Genomic DNA, 19,977 nt, shown 5'->3' with positions numbered 1-19,977 from the left:
ACATATTCTGATATACTGTCCTAAAAAATACATTTACAAAAATACTTTGAACTCGATAAGACAATACATAAATTACGTTTTCCAATATGATCCTATTTACACAATTCTCATTATTTCGTTATTTTATTGTTTAATACGTCAATATAATAAAGAATTGACTGTTCAAAATCTTTGATATTCTCTTCGAAGTGTATAATCGCAATAAATATTTTCTAACTTCTATACATGTATATGTATTTTCAAATTGGTTTATATATTTACACGATATATTTACGATACTCGCGTTTCATTACGATATTAATGAAATTTCAAAACGTTTTGTACATGTGCTACATATTGGGTTGGCAACTAAGTGATTTCGGATTTAGTCATTAACACATAATGCCAACCCAATACATTTACCGTAAATCCACTAGTCCTTTTTCAATCATCTTCTCGATGCAAATAATTAGACACACGTGCAGGTCCTTCCAAACTTCCGATCTCCACAGATAAAACGAATGCCATCGCACACTGTAATTCTTCTTCAGTCCATTAACGACGTTGCATCCGCGTCAATCGCAGTTACGCTCCGAAGATTCGGAATCCAGCGAACATGAGAGTCGTGAATCCATCGATGGAAATTGATGGTCGCATTAATTTCACTAGGAGCAATGTGCAACCGGCGCAGTTTCAGTTTCAAGCTGTCCATTCAGTTGACTGCGGTCGCTTACCACGATCGAGGCCGGTTCATTATTTGCCTAACTCGCGATAACGAACTAATTGTACCTATTAACGAGCTCTCGCCACCTGCCTCTTCGATTATACACCTCTCAAAAGTTCCACGGACATTCACTACGATCTTCTCGAACGGTCACCATGCGGTGTTTCTTGCTCATCTCGCTTCTGTCTACGTGTTACCATTCTGGATCGAGTTTCGTACGAGACAAAAGATATTTGGTGTTCCCGCCGCCGAGCAACGTAGCGCCAACCAAAGTGCAGGTAATATATCATTATATATATATATATATATATATAGTTGTATCGATATTGGAATCGTCTCTGCAGTCAAACCTACACGTTTAATTGCACTCGCGATTCTAATTGGATATCGATTGCTAATTGTTTAAGCGATACACATAGGGCGCGTGGAACAGTGAAAGTGTGGCCGGTGGAGGGAGAGAATATGGAGACAGAGTCTCGTACGTTTCTAAAGACACAACGGTGTCCCTCTTGTGACAGCTCGATAGACGCTTCATACAGGCAATCGCGATACAATTATCTGTAATTGCACGGTGCACGTCACGATCGGTGGCGATTCAATCGCGGAATTGGATATTCGATCGACGATCGTAACTGCATGGGAATCGCAATGGCTGGAACACGCGGAACACGTGGCCTCAGAAATGGCAGAAAACATCGACGTTCTAGCTATGGACAGAATTTCGCAGAAATTAACGTCGAGAGAGAACGATCGTGAGCGAGTAATTTCGGCGAGCGCGTCGTCAAAAATACCGCAACTGTACGGACAAACTGGCACGGTGTAATATTTCTCCCATCTAATTTCGTTGCCTGGAATGTCACGAGCTAGCTAGCTAGGAGAACGAGAACGGGCCTGCCAATTGAGATTCGATTGGCGGTTATTATAAACGATCGATGACACCTTCGTGTATTTGAAAATCGTTCCAGTTAATCCTCGGCCTCGGTTTACCCATGGAAGTCGACGTCAGCATGATTATCGGATATGTGATGAAATTTAATTACGTGCTGCCCTATAACGCCTCCTACTTGACGGATTCATACGTTCGCTATGACAGATCGATCAGCCCCGGTGTCGAGGTCGACGGCAATGACGCTCCAACGTCGGATCACCAAGGTACACGCACCTCACATCTTTCCGCTTCCATGCGCTTCCGGCATTTTTTCATCGGCCAAGCACCAGCTTCTTTCATCGTCTAATCCTCTTTGCAATCTCGATTTCTCTCTTTCGAGTGTTAAACGCAGATAAGATGGTCGGAGATCTTGTTAAGGGAAAAATGTCAAAGAACCACGCTTATGTTAATAATTAAACTCACCCGCAGAGTAATACCACTGCTAACGATAAGATGAACACGCTTTTCTCTCATTTTCATCAGAAGCTTTGGCGCTCGCGTCTGAATCTTTAATTTGTCCTTCGTCCTTTAGATTCGTGCGTTTATACTCCAATGCGATACCCTTTCTCATCGACTCCATTAATACTCCATTATTTCTTCTGTTGTTCCCGTGTTCAATGAATAATTTCTGCCGTTAGGAGTGGCACGTGTCATCAACAGATGGGAAATTTACGAAATCCTGGAATCGGTTCTCGGCGATTCGCGATCGGGCAAAGCTTGCCTTTTAAGGGCGATCTGCGAGGCCTCAGCGGCGCCTTTCAACCGAGTTCACGGTCTCAGCTCTCAGCTCGTTCATCTTCTGCTCACGTGAGTATCGATTCCAAAAGGACGATGGAACGGGGAACGTATCGTGGTTGATTGTGTTCTCGCAGTGGAACTGCCTTCGTGGATTATCTCATATCTCCTGTACTTCGTTGGACATTAATTTACACCAGAAATGATCTACGTTGTGCCACTTGCATAGTGTTAAGACGTAGATCGATGTGAAAATCGAGGTCTAACTTATTTGTGTAAGATACGATTGTAATTTATTATCAAGTTAGCGTGACGGTTGGACGTGAGTCGATAAAGCCTGAGAAACCGCAAAACTTAATTTTCCATATTCTTAACTATCAATCCCTGTTCAAAGATATTGATCATTTTCATCACTTTTTATCGCTACTTCTGTATCAAACGAAATACGGTAGGTCGTCGATTAACTGGCTTAATTGGAAGCCAGACAGCCTTGATAAATCGAGATTCAATTGATAATCGAGACCCCAGGGAAATAGCTAAAACTTTCGCAAGATATATTGCCTTTTATAATCGTACTTAAATATATATTTACTTAAAGCTTATTTATTTTGTTCGGTTTTCATTACGCCAACTTTTGACGAATATTATTTTTATACAAACGAATAAATGAAATAAATGTATAAAATAAACGCGACAGTTTCATATGGAAACGTTGCGAACGATCTAACAAAATTTCTGTGAAAAGCATTTAATCAAGTTTGGAAAACACGCGTTAATAATCATCACGCAATGGAATATTCGTTATTCGTAAAAGTTAAGAGTGGTGTAACTTTAAAATCAAACGATGAAGGCTAATGGCCAACTTCGCTTTCGATGAAAATCGTGGCCATGAATTGCTTCCACTGTTTGTGAGAGCAACGTCACGGAGGGTGCGTTAGGGCTCCTCGAACTTCCCATTACTTGGCCATTATCAACCTGAATCTAAATGCCTCACGGCGATCGGTTAATTTTGTTCGCGTTTCAGGCCGTCGACCACCTCGGAGCCTTTCAGGACTGACTTTGATCGAGTGTATCACGCTGCTGAAATTATGGGCCGACAAGGAGTCAGTCCTTGCGATAATTTATTCGCGGAATGTACGGAGAGCCCTCTGGATTACTTTACAGAGGTTTACGAATGATCGTTTGCCTAACATCGCCTGCAATATGTTGACTTAATTGATAGAAGAATAAACTTGACACCGCTTCACCTAGCCTTTATTCTCTAAGATTGATCATCAACGAGATCGCGTCTCGTGCTGCAATTTTTTCTGCACACAGCAAAGTACGCGAACTAAGCGCCGATAAGAGGCAGAATATACGTTGGCTGAGCAAAAACGACGTCCCCGAAACCTCGTCAGATTATTTCAAATGACTTGAAACCTCTTTATTTATTGAAATATTCTGCCAAATTTCTAGTCTCTCCTCTGTTAATTGAGTTTTACTTGACTTTGCGCAATTTGGAACAATTTATTAATCCATATTATATATTTTACTTAATCCGAATTTGAACCTTCAGGCTTCTGACAAAATCGAGGTGATTTTAACTATCGTTTAATTTAAAAGATTGTAGCAGTTGCCGAGTTATGTGACGTTATTTCTAATTTATGAAATGTATTATTCTTATCATGATTCATAATTAAAATCCACGTCATAATTTTAATAAAAGGTACACGCACCACTACCAATCCCTTCGTTTCCCACTAAATATCTACTCGAAACCAGGTTAGTTCAACTGAAAGGATTTGAAGAAACTAGACAACGTTAAAGTCTCCGCTATATTATGGTCCTAGTTGATCCTTTCCATCTTTTTATCTAACGATAAGGATAAGATGGTCTCCGATATTTCACCTGATCGACGCAATTGTCTATGACGTACAGATCTCACGTTACTATCGACCCATCGGAGTTGAAAATATCTTATAAATTGCTCAGAGACTCGCCTTGTACTCGGTCAATCTACAACTACGCACCTGAATCTATCGTTGAAGAAGCAAACAGTTTGCTGGAAAAAGCATCGGACGAAAGTGGCGCGGGAGGGTTGCGACTGAAACGAAACACTATATCGAAAGGCGGCGATAATTTATGTGGGCCGATGTCGTGCGATATTAGAAATATCAAGGGAAGAAAAGGACGCGCGAATGGCAGGGCTGTGCAGCGAAGGAAAAAGGATCAGGGAAAAGGAGGATGGAGAAGTGGTGAGGCTGAGGCCCGCGAAAGGGGTTGCGCGCACGGGGGTTCGCGGCGAAACGTGACGCAGTTATCCAACGTTATTGGCAGTTCTCTCGTTCAATAACAGGTACACGTAAAGAGAAAATACTCCGGTTGAAATTTATAGAGGGTGTAGAGCGAGTGGAGCAGGGGAAAAATGGCCCGTGACGCCGGTGACCGAGAGAAACGGGGAGAGGGGAACAGGGTAGCCGCGTGGGAAAGGGAGAGGATGCTTTTTCCAGGGCAAAGCCATTCGTGGTAATTAACACGGACCGATAATATACGATTTTACTTGCACGTCGTTACAACGCCACGAGGTCGAAACCTTTGAGCTTTTGCAGCGCCACTCTATGTTCCCTTCTCTCTTCTCTCTTTCTTTTTCTGCCTAGCGTTTTATTTGTTTGTTTTCCTCTTTTTAGACAGCTGCGTTCCATTCGCCTAACAAACTAGCCGGTTAATTGTCGATAATTCGCGATGCGTGGAATCGACCAGCTCGACGCATTGGACAGATTAACGAACACATTGTTGCTCGTGACGCGTGTCCCTCGGATTTCGTTGAGAATTTTCCTGCCGATCATTGGTCTGATTGTGCTTTGCGCACCTTCAGAGATTCGATTCCGCGTTTTGTTCCCGCTCAAAGGCAACAATTACGAAGATTAATCAGGAGTCTTGTTCTGATGCTTATTGTCTCTGGGCTTTCCAATGAAATTAATTTCTCCGCTTTTCGAAACTGGTTGGAATACAAGCGGCAGGGAAACGCCGAAGATAATACAAGCTGGTTAGAACGGTTACAGCGGAACGCAATAAACCGTGTCAAGCAATCAAGCAAGCAACGTTGCGAAACAATAAATTCAACGGAGAAAGTTGGCCGGCCCGAGCTCGAAGCGAAAAAAAAGTTCGTATATTTGACAGGAGGAGGGCTGGAAAATTTCGGCAACTCCGGCCATATATCAACCCTAACAAAATTCCAAGTTGACGAGCCTTTTTTCCATATATTAACCGGCCAGACGAAATTGGCCATCGTGTTTTCTCATTTTCACAAGTTTCCTTCGCGTATGAAAGATGAAGTTCGCCGAGTTGCATCATTTACAAGTCGATAGTGCAAATTAATTAGCATCGCAATGGGCTGCAGCTTTTTGTGAACAGTTTGGTCCAGCAAACTGACATCAGAGAAGTGTCGTTTTATGAAAATAGTTTATAAAGTAACAGTATACTAACGAACCATTGTTTTACTAAATACATCTGACGCTTTTTCGAGCCAATAAATGTTTACAATTATAAACAATATCCATATAAACTTGTATACAATTAATGTTAGCAATATCTTTATAATGTTCCTCAAAATGCATCAGCAAGAGACTAATCAATTTATCACAGAACCTAATGATCTAGACCTAATCTAATAAGATCATAGAAAGGCACATCAGTTCAACTATTAATTTAAGAAATAAAGAGATCTTAGAATTCCATCAAATTACGTGAAATTCGAAATTCCCGGTAGTGTATCGAACGCGTTTAATATCCGTAAAACATCGCTAAAAATGGTATTCAATGTTCATGAAATGCTTGCAGACTGTCCAACGGTGAGGATTCGGTTGGATCTATCGATTCTACCTTGAGAGAAATCACGAGCACGAGCTTTCGATTTCCGGATCGGACGTCTCGGCCGGTCGGATAAGAAACGACAAATGGACATCGTTTAACCCAGATAGATAAAAGGCAAGGTATGCGTGTTCGCGTTCGTTCGCAGTTACGTTTCACGAACGAAAGATTCGTGTACATAACGAGGGTGAGTTTTACGATCTAGTCCGGAGGGGTTGTAATTCAATTTAATGCCGGGATCGAAGACTGGTGGCCTTGGCTCGCTGAGATTTCGTCTGGGCGTCTTCAAATCACGGATATCGCGAGACCCTTTTCCGAAAGCCAGGTCTCTTTCTTACTCTCCGCCCCTTCTCTTCCTACCGACCGAGAAAACCTAACTAGCATGAGACTTTAGCAAGGATTTTATTGCTTAGTAGCGATCCGGTGATCACTGATTCCAGCGTAGCTCGAGTTTCTTCTTCGTTGAAACCATTTCAAGGGGACGAGCGTTTCACCTGTGAAATCTTCTAAGATTCCTCGGAAACTATTAAGTGGAACCCTTCGTTAGCCCCGCAGAGATCGCAATCTTACAAATTGCGTTTGAGATTGTGCTGTGTCCGAGAGATGCATTAGATCGAAGATCTGCTGTGTCAATTTTCCAATACAAACGATACGAATACACGAAAGATACAATTTCCTTAAAACTTTTCTAAACATTTCCACGCAATTGCGTTGATTCTCTATCTGGTTTGGACCAACCTTCTAATAACAATTATTCTTGTTGAAGTAACTACTTCAAGAAAAACTCTATTTATGTATATCCGTGACCTGGAGACTGCTATTACGTAGGAATATTCTAAATAAGGAAAGGTGCATATTATTGTACCCCTGAGTATACGTTGTTTTGGGTTGCAAGGACTAGGAACAAAGGAACTAAGAAACAGATTTCTACTTATGTTCCCTGTAGCTTCTAGCCAAAGCTATAAGCTTAACCTTTTTGGTAATGTCCTTTTGTTACAAATATATGAACGTGTTCCCTATCATTCCATTGTCTAGTAACATTAAGAGAGTAAGGGTCTGAATCAGCACATACTTATACATTATACTTATACCTTTAATTATTTCAATATACTTTTCTATTACAAATTCATCCACTCGTTCTTCAATCAGTCAACCTTAACCTCAACAATTCTTATCGAAAATATTTATAAAAAGACTTACACGTATCTGTCACATCAACCTCTTCGTTTCTAGAAGGAGAGTCTTACATAAAATAAAAAAAAAATCTACGGAAGCGTAGTTACGGATGAATAAAGTTGCAAGATGAAACAAAGATCTACCAACCAACGTTGGAAAACCAACGAGCACTACTCGACATCTTGTTAATGAAGCATCCCGTTACCAAAGTTTTCTCGTTGGATTAACGTCTGATACGTGCGAATCGGTAAATCGGGTGAACGAACGAACAAGCTGCCAGAGCAAAGCAAGAGCTCCACCGTATCAATATTTGCGCGTGCTATTCGCCGAGATACAACGGGACCAGCCGCTACGGCTGGCCTTTGGTTTGTCGAGGAGGTGGTAGCACGTGGCGAACGCTCATTCTGAGCGGTTTTGCGCTCTTCAACGGACAGCGATCGCATTTCGCTTCTTTACGGTCTGTTCGTCGGCGTAGAACGATCGCTTCAGGCCTGAAAAGTCGCATCGATGACTGACGCTGTCTTGCTGGTGCTCGCTGTCGCTTTCCTGTCGCCATGTCTGGTGCAGAGTCTCGACGACAAGGACGATTTCACGGGCAGGAACGGGACCAAGCTGTTCGCAAGTTGCTTGAGGCGACCGAGGACTCTTATTTTTCCTCGTGTCTCTCAGCTCCTGGTACGTAGAGAATACCGCAGATTCCGCACGACGAGGCTAATGAGCCGTCTCCGCGGCCAATCGGGCATTCACTCGCGCGTCGCTCAAGTGTTCGCGATCGGTTTCCGCTTTTTCTTCCGGCGATCCAGGGGAATTCGAGCGATTCCAATGAACCCTCTGGTTTCCCTCGTTATACGCGTGCTTCGCTTTCGATCGAGTGTAATCGTGGGGAAAAATCGCGCAGGAACATCGTAATAATGTGGAAGCGCGAGCGACTTCCACTTGTCAAGGGTTAACGTTTAAAATTTGATAAAATCAAATCCGTTGGAGATGGCTGTTAGACAGAATTTATGGTAGGGATGACGGTCGAAATATCATTGTGATTCGGAGTACGTACGAATATACAAGAAATTAGTATGAAGATTACAGGTGAAGGATACGATACACCACGTTTCCCATTTTTTACATACGTGATAATCCTATGTTACTAAAATTGATTCTTAGTTGGTTTTGCAGGTGAACATGTATTTTCTCGGTACGATTTTATTTGTAAAAAACTGCACGTCACGATATTATGAGAAAATATCAAAGATATTGGAATATTTCTTGGTTTTCTCGATAATTGTACCGTTGGTTTCTGCCTTTGCCGACTTGTCAATTATTTTTAAAAGATCTTTGCACCTAGCAGATTGTTTCATTTTCAATTGTGACGTATTTAAGTTCCTTTGTTTAATCAGAAGGTGACATTAAAATGAAAAAAATTAATAAAAATGTATTCCACATATTTTCCTCCCGTGTGCGTCATACAGTTCACTTGAAAGGACTTCCCTCGAGACAGCAGAGTTTTATAAAAATATTCGTTTTTTAAGACAAGAACGTTGACGCATATAGAAGAAGTTTGCTTACGAGTAGATCGCGGATATTTATTCGAATTCATATTTTTATGAAGACAAAATAAAAAATTTCACATTTCATGTTTCTGACGAGAACGTCCTATCTTCCTGTTCATCTTTTCAAATTTCAGTTTTTGAAGTCATTATAATTAGATTTTCACCTTAATACGCTTCAATGGCAAATTACTTTGTTACATGACTTTAAAGGATCGTGGGACGGTCGGAGTTGTTCATTTTAAACCGACCAAACCAGTGTCCGTTACTGTCCAACCCAACAGCGAAATGTGTCTGTTCCCACATGTTCCTTCCCATATAGATTAATTTGGTAGATGTTGTCACAAGGCCGTGCATTAGGCAAATAACTCGCCCCGTATCAAATGGGAGACGGGATCCAGTTGTCACAATAGAGCACCGGGCAAAGGTTCCAGCAGGTGGAAAGCCTGAAAACGACCAGTCATTAATAGAGTTCAGCTGAAAAGCTTGGTACACGAACGAAGAAGCTTTTGTCGACACCTACTGTCCGCGGATGCACTTTGATTATCATCCGTACGCTCAATTATTCCAAAAGAGAAACGCGAGAACGGGCATGGCTCTCATGTGAAACCGCTCGCCGTTTACGCCGCTTCTTGAATAATTCCTGGGCCATGCCACATGTCCGGGGCTCATCCAATTTTCCATCCAGCGTGTTTGGAAACGGTCGTCCTTCGGATTACAACCGCGCGGCTTGATAGGATGAACAGGATCGTGGCTGGGCATTGCACGGTGCCACAGTTGCTACGCTATGACCGCTGGATTTCCAACGAACAGGCTCTGGTCACTTCTGCGGTGCTTCGAATTAAGCCAACTTCAACTGAGTTTTCTCGAAAGTTTTCGAAACTGAAATTTGCTTGTCTAGGGAAGAATTATAAGGAATCGTGGGAATACTGAAAAAGTAGGGAATCCAGAAACATAGGGCTTATACGATCGATAAGAATAGGAGACGAGAAATAGGAAACGGCGAGGAATTGGGTATAGGAAGCAAAGAATAGAAAACGTTTGAAAATAGAGGGTGAAATATATTCATCTACCCTATTAGGTAGAGGGAATAGAAAGTCGAAAAGAGTAGCGAATAAAGAATAGAGAAAATAGAAAACAGGAAATAGAGAATAACAAGGAATACAAAAGAGAAACTTGAGGCAGAGAATAGAAGATTGAGAGGAATAAGGAGTAAGGAACAGTCTGTTTCCGAATATCGCTTATTAACCTGTTAACAGGGTAAGTTGACGTAACACGTTACTGGGATAATAATTTTCACGTACGGTTTCATCTTTATTAGGGATAAACTACATCATATTTATATTTGCAGGGAATAAAACTGACCTAAATGAAATTTATTTGCCTTTCCTATTAATTTTCAATTTCGTAATTATGGAAAGTTTTGGCGAGACAACGACCCAGTTAACAGGATAATGTAGGAAATTAGAAAGAGTCGGAAAACGAGGAATAAGGAATGGGAAAGATGAGCGAATAAAGAATAAACAATTGAAAGGAATAAATAGAAGGTCATGAATTTTGTTGTATGTGAAAATAATTTTTCGATTAATATCAATACATGTCTTATCGTGGAATTGATCTCGAAACGGGTTGGCGTTGAAACAGTGGTCGAACGAGATTCAAAAATCCATTCTCTCTATTAAAATAACAAATTATTAGGGTGATCGGTAAGTAATAATCGATTGCAGAAGAGCGTCCGGTAAAGTGTATAACGTATTTCGATTCTCATCTTCCCATCCGATATCACGGTACACATTCCACCTGACCTTTCAGGGCTCATCCAATTTCTGCGCCAGGTGGATACCTCTATCCCATATCGGGCACACACGTCTGCTATCATGGTTGCGTGGCACAGCCATCTCGTACATGTGCATACATATTCATGCGGAGGCGGATAAAGGGAGGGCGGCATCATGGGCCGCGGCCGGTGTATGAATTTTCGATAAAACCGCGAATTTCCACGGAGAATCGTTTCGGGCCGCGCGTCTGGGGAAGACAGTTTAACGAGATTCGCAGGGGTTCGCGCGGGGAAGGGCTAGCGGCGTTTTTGCATCGAACCGGCCGGCCCGCTGCCAATCGAGATCGATACACTTCAAAGACCACCGATACGCCCCGCTTTGCTTCTGGCTACTCGTATTAATTGCGTTACATCCGCGAAGAAACCGGAGTTGCTTCGTTCATCCATGAGTTTAGTACTCTTTGTTATACTCCACCCTCAGCTACCCTTTCGCAAACCGTCAAAATTCCACAATGAAGTATATATATATATACTCTGCTACTGTGTACTATATATATATAACGTTTATTGCCCAAGAAAATATATATTACATATGTTCTCAATAAACAAGGAATGTCTATTGGAAAGTGGCTTTGGCAAAAGTATCGTTACGCGACGGTACGACGTATCCATACAATATTTTCTGTCGGATTTACATTTTTAACATTACAGTTTATAATTGAATTTAAGCCGCTCAAAAGCGGTGCTCTTATACGATATTATCTTTTCTATCTTCTTCTGTCCTGAAAACTTGGACATAATACAGGACAGATCGGTAAGAAAGAAAGGTACACAGTAGCAGAGTCAGTCAATGTCTAATGGCCAGCAAATTAGAAGTCCTAGGAGTTGCCAAGTCTAGAGATTATTCGCTATCGTGGACTTTTACCGTTACTTCCCACTTTCCCAGAAATACACAATTATGCTAAGCAAACCAAACATACCTGCAACCGTACTTCCTCAACGCGAAGTATAAACAGCGAAACACTAGTCGCCATCGTCAGATAGAGTCAGACGACATATCGCAAATAGATTATATGGCATTTACGTCATTTGTCAAAGTAATATATATATATATATATATATATATATATATATATATATATATGTCGGAGATGAAAGAACACCGGAGCCTTTGGAATTTTGGATAATCCCGCAACATTGTAACCTAGAGTCTACTATAGCTGTAATTGAACAATTGTAGTTATTCAACCCGATTGTAATTGTTCGAGAGTCGTGATAATGAGCTTGGGCTCGAGGCGACAGTCAGTCGCCGAACGTAGCCGCGGTCACGGGATGAACGCTTTGTCTAACAAAGGTATGGAGTAATTCTATAGCTCTCCTTAAAAGAAATATTCGTGGGGACACGCGACAGTAAACATTCCAACGGTTTCTGTCCTGTGGCTCGCCACACGCAGACCCTATTCTTCGAGTAAGATGATTGCCAGATGTCGATGCGTCTCCGCAGTACATGTTCGGCTAGCTCGAGGGCCCGTTATAAATCTTAAGGTTTAGTTAACTAAAGTCCTTCAAACAGACAAACAGTCTTTGTCCCAACTACGGGAAGATAGGGGAGACATATTTTTCAACGAGCGGCGTCTTCCACTAGCAACTTTCCCTCGAGGGCGGCTAGCATCTTTTTCTAACCACCGATATGGAGATTGACCAATTAGCAACGCCAATTTCCCTTACTTTCTGAACGAAGGCTTTTCTCGACGAATCCGATGATCTCGTGTCCTTAGACACACCCCATTATAGTTTTCCTCTGTGGCATGATCGGGACGGGAAAGACATTCTTTCTCGCGATCTCATTGATGAAAGGAGTAACTGTTTACGACCAGTGAATATTACGCGTCCGACTTAGATTTTGTGAGTACGTTCATCTATCATCCCGTCGACCGCGGATTCGTTATTGAACCTAGGATCATTGTCATTAGTTTCTCGAGCACCTAACTACCGCGGTTACTTGTCCGGTTCTATAATAATCGTATTTGCACTAGTCAATGTCTTCTCCATTGCATAACGACAACGTGTAACCCAAACGAAGATTCGTTTCACGCCCCTAACCCTAATTCTAATGTAAACCCGACATCAGAAGTGGGATCAGTGCCGGTTATAACAGTGCAAGAGCTTACGACCATCGTGCGCGAGTCAATTCCGTCGCTAGTGCAAGAATTGAGTGTGGAACCTAACAATTTTTCGACTCCGCTGCATGGTGCGCAGCTACCAATCTGATTATGGAGGAAAATCCTTTACAAAGCAGTTTCCTGAATATAATTTCAATACCGAGTGTCGAATCGACTTCCACGTAGTGGAGGCGCCAACTGGTAGATCAAGCCATCCGGGTGAGTCGTTTCCATTTTACCCCGATTTCGGAGCCGAGTGTTCGCTAATTAAAGAATCCGTAGTCTTGAGAATTTCTGGCAAAAGAACGATTGATATAGTAGTAATGCGAGGAATAAGAGATATTGGTACTAAACGTATCGCTCAAATCTTGCCCGTTGCAGGTGTTAGTGGTTAGAGATAAATTTTTCATGTCCTGGCTGATAGTTATTTAAAAATACGATATCGCGATTGCTCGTCAAATTTTAAGCCAAGATCTTGACGTAATATTACACAAACTAGCCTCGCTATGTGTAAAACAAAAATAATTCATGCCCGTAATAAAACCGCTGAAAACGAGATCGATGTCAATGAAGTTGACAATGAGGTACGTGGTAGTGATAAAAGTCGATTAATCTTTCTTTTCGAAAATTCAGAGATTCATCCGTTACGGGTTCCCTACGTACTCGTACAAAAAATACAGGACAGTTAGAAGTACAATTAATTGATCCTAACATCGCCGTACAAGGAGTCCTAATAGACTTCGCGAGCGCAGAGTAGTACGTGATAGAACAAGCGACTTAATTACAGCCAAAAATCATAAAGCCTAGTAATTCACCGTTCGCGAGCCCCGTGTTACTCGTGAAGACGAACAATGGTTCAGATAGATGATAGACAGATTTTCGAGAACTAAATAAATATACGGTCGCGAATCGGTATCCTTTACCCCTCATTGCGGATCGAGTCGCGAGATTGCAAAAGCGAGATATTTTATTATTCTGGACATGGCCGGTGGGTTTCTCCAAACCCCTATTCATCCTAATTCTAGGAAGTATACAGCATTGATTACCCTCGATGAACAATTTGGATAATAAGTTGTTGTTTTCTTCGAATTCTTTTGTGCCTTTGTTCGATCCATTCGATGTCCTTTATTTGCATAACATAAGTGCGTGCGCGTTTAATGTTTCTTCCGGAAGTCATTTTCGGGACGGCGATACTATGCTGACTCCGTCGAAAATGGGGATTCTTATATCTTCGGACAACCCTAATAATTTTGCAACTCATACTTGTCTAAATATTCTAATATTTATGTTCTTCCTTGCTACAATTTTGTAAACCATCAAAGCGTTTACTACGGAAACCCTCAGGAGTAGTCGCGTGCCAAGTCTTCTGTAGCATTTGACCCTTTTTAATTGTGGTGACATAAGAAATCATTTGGTCGGAGTGATCTGTACTACACTTTCCTTCATTGTATTCAGCAGCGGCTGCTGATTTCGATGTTGCGAACAAACGAAACGAGAGATCGTTCTTGAGATTCCTTTGAAAACACGTATAACAGCCAACGTGCCATTCGTACGTTGTCGTCTATTTGGATGATGTCCTAATTATTGCCGACTCGATAGATCAAGCTCTAAAAGTATTGCACACCGTACTAGATACCCTTGTAAAAGCCGGATTCTCCTTTAACTTTTCAAAATGTTCTTTTCTAAAGGCATCGGTACTCTATTTGGAATATGTAATTTACGACGGAGAAGTTCGTCCCAATCCGGGTAAAATGCACGCCTTGAGTTCTTTACCTGCGTCAACGACCGTCACACAGCTCAGGCAGTTCATAGGTTTAGCCCTTTATTTCCGAAAATTCGTCCCTAAATTTTCACGGGTAATGAAACCCTTGTATGCGCTTACTTCCGATAATAAAAACATGACTTGGACAGATAGGCATGGAAAAATAAGGCAAAAGGTAATTTCCGCCCTGACCGACGCGCCGGTGTTAATGGTATTTGACCCGAACTACCCCATAGAACTTCGTATCGACGCTAGTTCGGATGGATATGAGGTTATTTTAATGCACAAGAGTGAAGGTAAAAATAGAGTAATAGAATATTACAGTATAAGAAGTAGCCCTGCGGAATCTAGGTATCATTCTTACGAACTAGAAACGTTAGGAGTTGTGAACGCCGTCAAGCATTTCCGTCATTATCTCCACGGACGAGAATTTCTTGTCGTCTCCGATTGTAATCCTTTGAAGGCATCCAGTAGTAAGGTAAATTTAAATGACAGGGTTTACAGGTGGTGGGCTTACTTACAAACTTTTACTTTTGACATTCTGTACCGGGAAGGTAAACGAATGGCCCACGTAAATTTTGTCTCGCGAAATCCCGTAGACTTGGATCACCTTACGATCAACGAAGTCATAGAGAAGGAAATCAATCTGACCGAAATCTCCGAAGACTAGCTATTAGTGGAATAACGTCGCGACTCCCAAATTTCTGGGATCGTCAATAAATTACAGAATGAAGAGCTCGCGGAAGACGTCGCGAATACGTATGAGTTACGGTCCGGTACCCTTCATCGTAAAATACAGAGAAAAGGCAGAACTCTCTGCTTGTCCATTGTCCCCAGAGGTTTTAGATGATCTGTTATTAACCATGTGCAACAGTCAATTATGCACTTAGGTTGGGATAAAACGCTTGAGAAACTGTGCGAGTGTTACTGGTTCGAAGGAATGGCGGAGTATGTTCGCCAATTCGTAGAGAACTGTCACGCTTGTCAAGTTTCGAAGGCCAGTTCAGGTAAAATACAAGCTGAATTACATCCTATACCTAAGACCAGCATACCTTGGCATACAGTTCACGTGGACATAACGGGCAAACTAAGCGGTAAAAGTGGTTCGAAAGAGTATGTCATTGTTTTGGTCGACGTCTTCACTAAATTCGCATATCTGCATCATACTCGTAAAGTAGATTTCCTTAGTACCGTTAAAGCACTTAAGTACTATATTTTTATTCGGCAGTCCCTGCCGGATAATAGCGGATCAGGGAAGATGTTTTACGGGCAAAGAATTTCGAGACTTTTGTCAAGATAAATACATTAAACTCCATTTAATTGCGACCGGAGCTAGTAGGGCCAACGGACAGGTAGGGCGTATTATGAGTACGCTAAAAAAAAAAACATGTTCACAACAATAGAAACCAACTGGCGGTCCTGGCAAGACGCGATCGGGGAAATACAACTGGCCTTAAATTGTACCACCAACCGCGTGACTAAGTCAAGCCCGTTGGAACTACTAATCGGTAAAACAGCGAGACCCTACGGCTTATCCCTACCCGACAATATCGAAGAAAGAGAAGTAAATATCTCCCATATAAGACAGCAGGCGATAAAGAATATAGAAGCAAGCGCCAAATACGATAAGGATAGGTTCCACGAAAACAAAGCTAAAATAGTTAGGTTCAACCTTGGCGATTTCGTATTACGCAAAAACGAGGAAAGAAACCAGACGAAGTTAGATCCGAAATTCAGGGGTCCATTCGTAATAGCAGAGACTTTGGAAGGAGATGGATATACCCTAAAAACCTTAGACGGCAAACGATCATATAAGGACAGACACGACAGACTGAGAAAAATGCCAGAAGGTTGCGTCCCTGCTGAGTTAGACGTCTGCGGTGATGACAACGGCGGTGATAATAACGATGCAAGTACACTGACCTCAGAGGATCATTAACACTGCGTTGTGGTCATAGTAATACACCGAGTGGTTTTATATGCTTTTTGTTGTAAACCGTTGAGTGGGTTTACGTGCTTTTGGTTGTAACCCGTTGAGTGGGTTGATGTGCTTTTGGTTGTAACCCGTTGAGTGGGTTGATGTGCTTTTGGTTGTAACCCGTTGAGTGGGTTTATGTGCTTTCTGGGTGTAATGCACCCAACGTGGCAATATGATCCAACAAACTGAGGTTCACCAGTGTACGAAATCGAAAATGATCTGTTGTGTCATTACGGTCTGACTGGCGACTCACAGAACGCACCTAACACTTTGAATACAAATTATAACATTACAAATTCCTATTCTCTTTTATTTTTCTGTTGTCAAACCTCCGAACGAAACTTTGTTATTGCACTGGATCCTTGACTTGCTTGGACATTTAGTTAAATCGTAAATAATGTCAGTTGAATCTAATGTAAGAAAACACGATATTTTAGTTACACACGAGGACGTGTGATAGTCAGGAAGGCCGTGTCGGAGATGAAAGAACACCGGAGCCTTTGGAATTTTGGATAATCCCGCAACATTGTAACCTAGAGTCTACTATAGCTGTAATTGAACAATTGTAGTTATTCAACCCGATTGTAATTGTTCGAGAGTCGTGATAATGAGCTTGGGCTCGAGGCGACAGTCAGTCGCCGAACGTAGCCGCGGTCACGGGATGAACGCTTTGTCTAACAAAGGTATGGAGTAATTCTATAGCTCTCCTTAAAAGAAATATTCGTGGGGACACGCGACAGTAAACATTCCAACGGTTTCTGTCCTGTGGCTCGCCACACGCAGACCCTATTCTTCGAGTAAGATGATTGCCAGATGTCGATGCGTCTCCGCAGTACATGTTCGGCTAGCTCGAGGGCCCGTTATAAATCTTAAGGTTTAGTTAACTAAAGTCCTTCAAACAGACAAACAGTCTTTGTCCCAACTACGGGAAGATAGGGGAGACATATTTTTCAACGAGCGGCGTCTTCCACTAGCAACTTTCCCTCGAGGGCGGCTAGCATCTTTTTCTAACCACCGATATGGAGATTGACCAATTAGCAACGCCAATTTCCCTTACTTTCTGAACGAAGGCTTTTCTCGACGAATCCGATGATCTCGTGTCCTTAGACACACCCCATTATAGTTTTCCTCTGTGGCATGATCGGGACGGGAAAGACATTCTTTCTCGCGATCTCATTGATGAAAGGAGTAACTGTTTACGACCAGTGAATATTACGCGTCCGACTTAGATTTTGTGAGTACGTTCATCTATCATCCCGTCGACCGCGGATTCGTTATTGAACCTAGGATCATTGTCATTAGTTTCTCGAGCACCTAACTACCGCGGTTACTTGTCCGGTTCTATAATAATCGTATTTGCACTAGTCAATGTCTTCTCCATTGCATAACGACAACGTGTAACCCAAACGAAGATTCGTTTCACGCCCCTAACCCTAATTCTAATGTAAACCCGACATATATATATATATATATAGATTATCAAATTCTGTTCGTTGTTTCGTGACATCCACAGGACGTACAAAGCTTCGCTCATGTAATTGACAGAAATGGTTGTTTGCAAACTGTGGTACACGCGTGTATGCGAGGGGCGCGAGTCGCTAAATTCGAGAAGTCGAAATTGCTATTAGCGAACGGTACGTTTATAGCTATTTCTACGAAAGCAGACGAGAAATACGTGGAATAACAGTTGGACGTTCCGTTTCTAGCGCCGGACACTGCTGGGTTTTAACCCGATCTCGTCTGAGTTCATCCAATTTCCTCTTCAGGCTGCCTGCCTCATGAATAACCGCTATAAGAACGGGTTTTCTGATCAGATTGTCGGCATCTACGTGGTCACCTCGTATCGATAGGTTTCATGGGAACGTTCTCGAGAAAAGCTTCAGAGAATCTCACGAAACGCGCATCTCGTGACACGAAAATACGGTCAGAGAACCTTACTCTTCGTTCGCATCGTTTAACTCGTCGAGAAATGTTGCGCCACTTATTTTAAAGTCTTTTTTAAAATTCTCGGACTACAGCTGATCTTTGGTCTGGGCTCACCCCTGCAACTGGACCGCGAGAGCGTGATCATCGGTCTCTTTTCGAAGATTGTGTACGAGATGCCTTCCAACGCGTCAGACTTCACCATTCCAGGAGTCTATTACTCTCGAACGCAGAAGAGCAGGTGGAGCATTTACAAGGTGCTGGAAAAGGTGGCTGATATATACGGATTCGGCGGCAAAGCGTGTCTATTGAGGGCCATTTGTGAAGCTGCGTCTGCTCCTTTCGACGGGACTCATGGTTTACTGGGACAGCTGTTGCAAGTGTTCTTCAAGTGAGTAATCTTCAGTCTCTTATTTTATGCTATCGAGTTACGACGAAGTGTCAAAATACGACAATCAGAGTCCAAGTCTGACTTCGACTTTGATATATTACTATCCGAAGAACACGCACTCTTCGTCTCTCCTATTCTAACCCACATCCGCGTCTACGAATCCATCACATTTAAACGATACATTTGAACAACAAAACGATACAGATAGCCACCAAAGGAATATTCTACCGGAAGATTACAAATAAAACTTTAACTCAATCAACGTGTCTCACGTTCTAAGCCACTCGAATGCAGTGACATACCATCGTTCTTTGTTAGATATGATATTGGAAACACAACTAAACGAAGAGAATCATAAGCTAGAGGATCGCAGGTAAAATCCAATTGCCTAAGTCACATCGAAGCTTACGAGATCAATCCGGGTCTCTTAACGGAACACAATACGACAGACTAAAAGTCTCGATCGCGTCGTAAAGCAACAAACGTTGGGGCAACGCGATAAAATCCCCGACCCGGTGGCACTAAAATCGAAGTTACGATGACGTAGTAGTTAACCGGTGAATTAGCACAGTAGCGTGGCGCGAGTAGCTAGGGATTAAGCGGTCGGTCCGCATAACGTGGCGCCAATTAACGCGAGGGAAGCTGCGAAATAACTTCGGGGCTTCTCCTGCGTATCCGGTCGTGTTATCGATCCCGGGTACCACCCTCTGCCACTCACCCTCTTTCTCTTTCCTCCCTCTTTTTCTCCCTTTTTTTCTTCTCTTTCTGGCCCCCCGAATTCTTTTCCAGGCCGTTTCTCCCGGGCCTGGATCTCTCGCGGCGACGATTGTAATTTTTCACGGGGAACTCGAACGCGAACACGTTGGAATTCCAGGCCTTCTAGCACCGACGAGCGGTACGACGAGTACGGGGATCGGGAGTACCGAGCGGCCGAACGTTTGGGCGAGCAGATGTCGACGGAAAACTGCCACGCCCTTTATCCCGAATGCCGCAGAAGTGTGCTCGACGTATTTTCCACGGTGATCACGTGAACTCTCTACACCGCTGGATCC

General features: G+C 42.5%; 2 protein-coding genes across 2 annotated transcripts; both read left to right on the top strand.

Annotated features, from left to right (window-relative positions):
* The first annotated feature begins 595 nt into the window (after window positions 1–595).
* On the top strand, window positions 596–3,612 carry LOC117212065. Its single transcript, XM_033456528.1, has 4 exons — window positions 596–981; window positions 1,669–1,855; window positions 2,270–2,438; window positions 3,391–3,612. Exons 1-4 carry the CDS (start codon window positions 859–861, stop codon window positions 3,542–3,544), a joined length of 633 nt encoding a protein of 210 aa, XP_033312419.1. The 5' UTR covers window positions 596–858; the 3' UTR covers window positions 3,545–3,612.
* A 4,286-nt stretch (window positions 3,613–7,898) lies between these two features.
* Window positions 7,899–19,977, top strand: LOC117212083. Its single transcript, XM_033456561.1, has 3 exons — window positions 7,899–8,066; window positions 18,630–18,925; window positions 19,800–19,977. Exons 1-3 carry the CDS (start codon window positions 7,899–7,901, stop codon window positions 19,954–19,956), a joined length of 621 nt encoding a protein of 206 aa, XP_033312452.1. The 3' UTR covers window positions 19,957–19,977.

Source organism: Bombus bifarius, unplaced genomic scaffold (assembly GCF_011952205.1).
Source record: "Bombus bifarius isolate JDL3187 unplaced genomic scaffold, Bbif_JDL3187 scf7180000008274, whole genome shotgun sequence".
In the NCBI taxonomy this organism is placed as follows: domain Eukaryota; kingdom Metazoa; phylum Arthropoda; class Insecta; order Hymenoptera; family Apidae; genus Bombus; species Bombus bifarius.
This window is presented reverse-complemented; position numbering and strand designations above follow the sequence as displayed.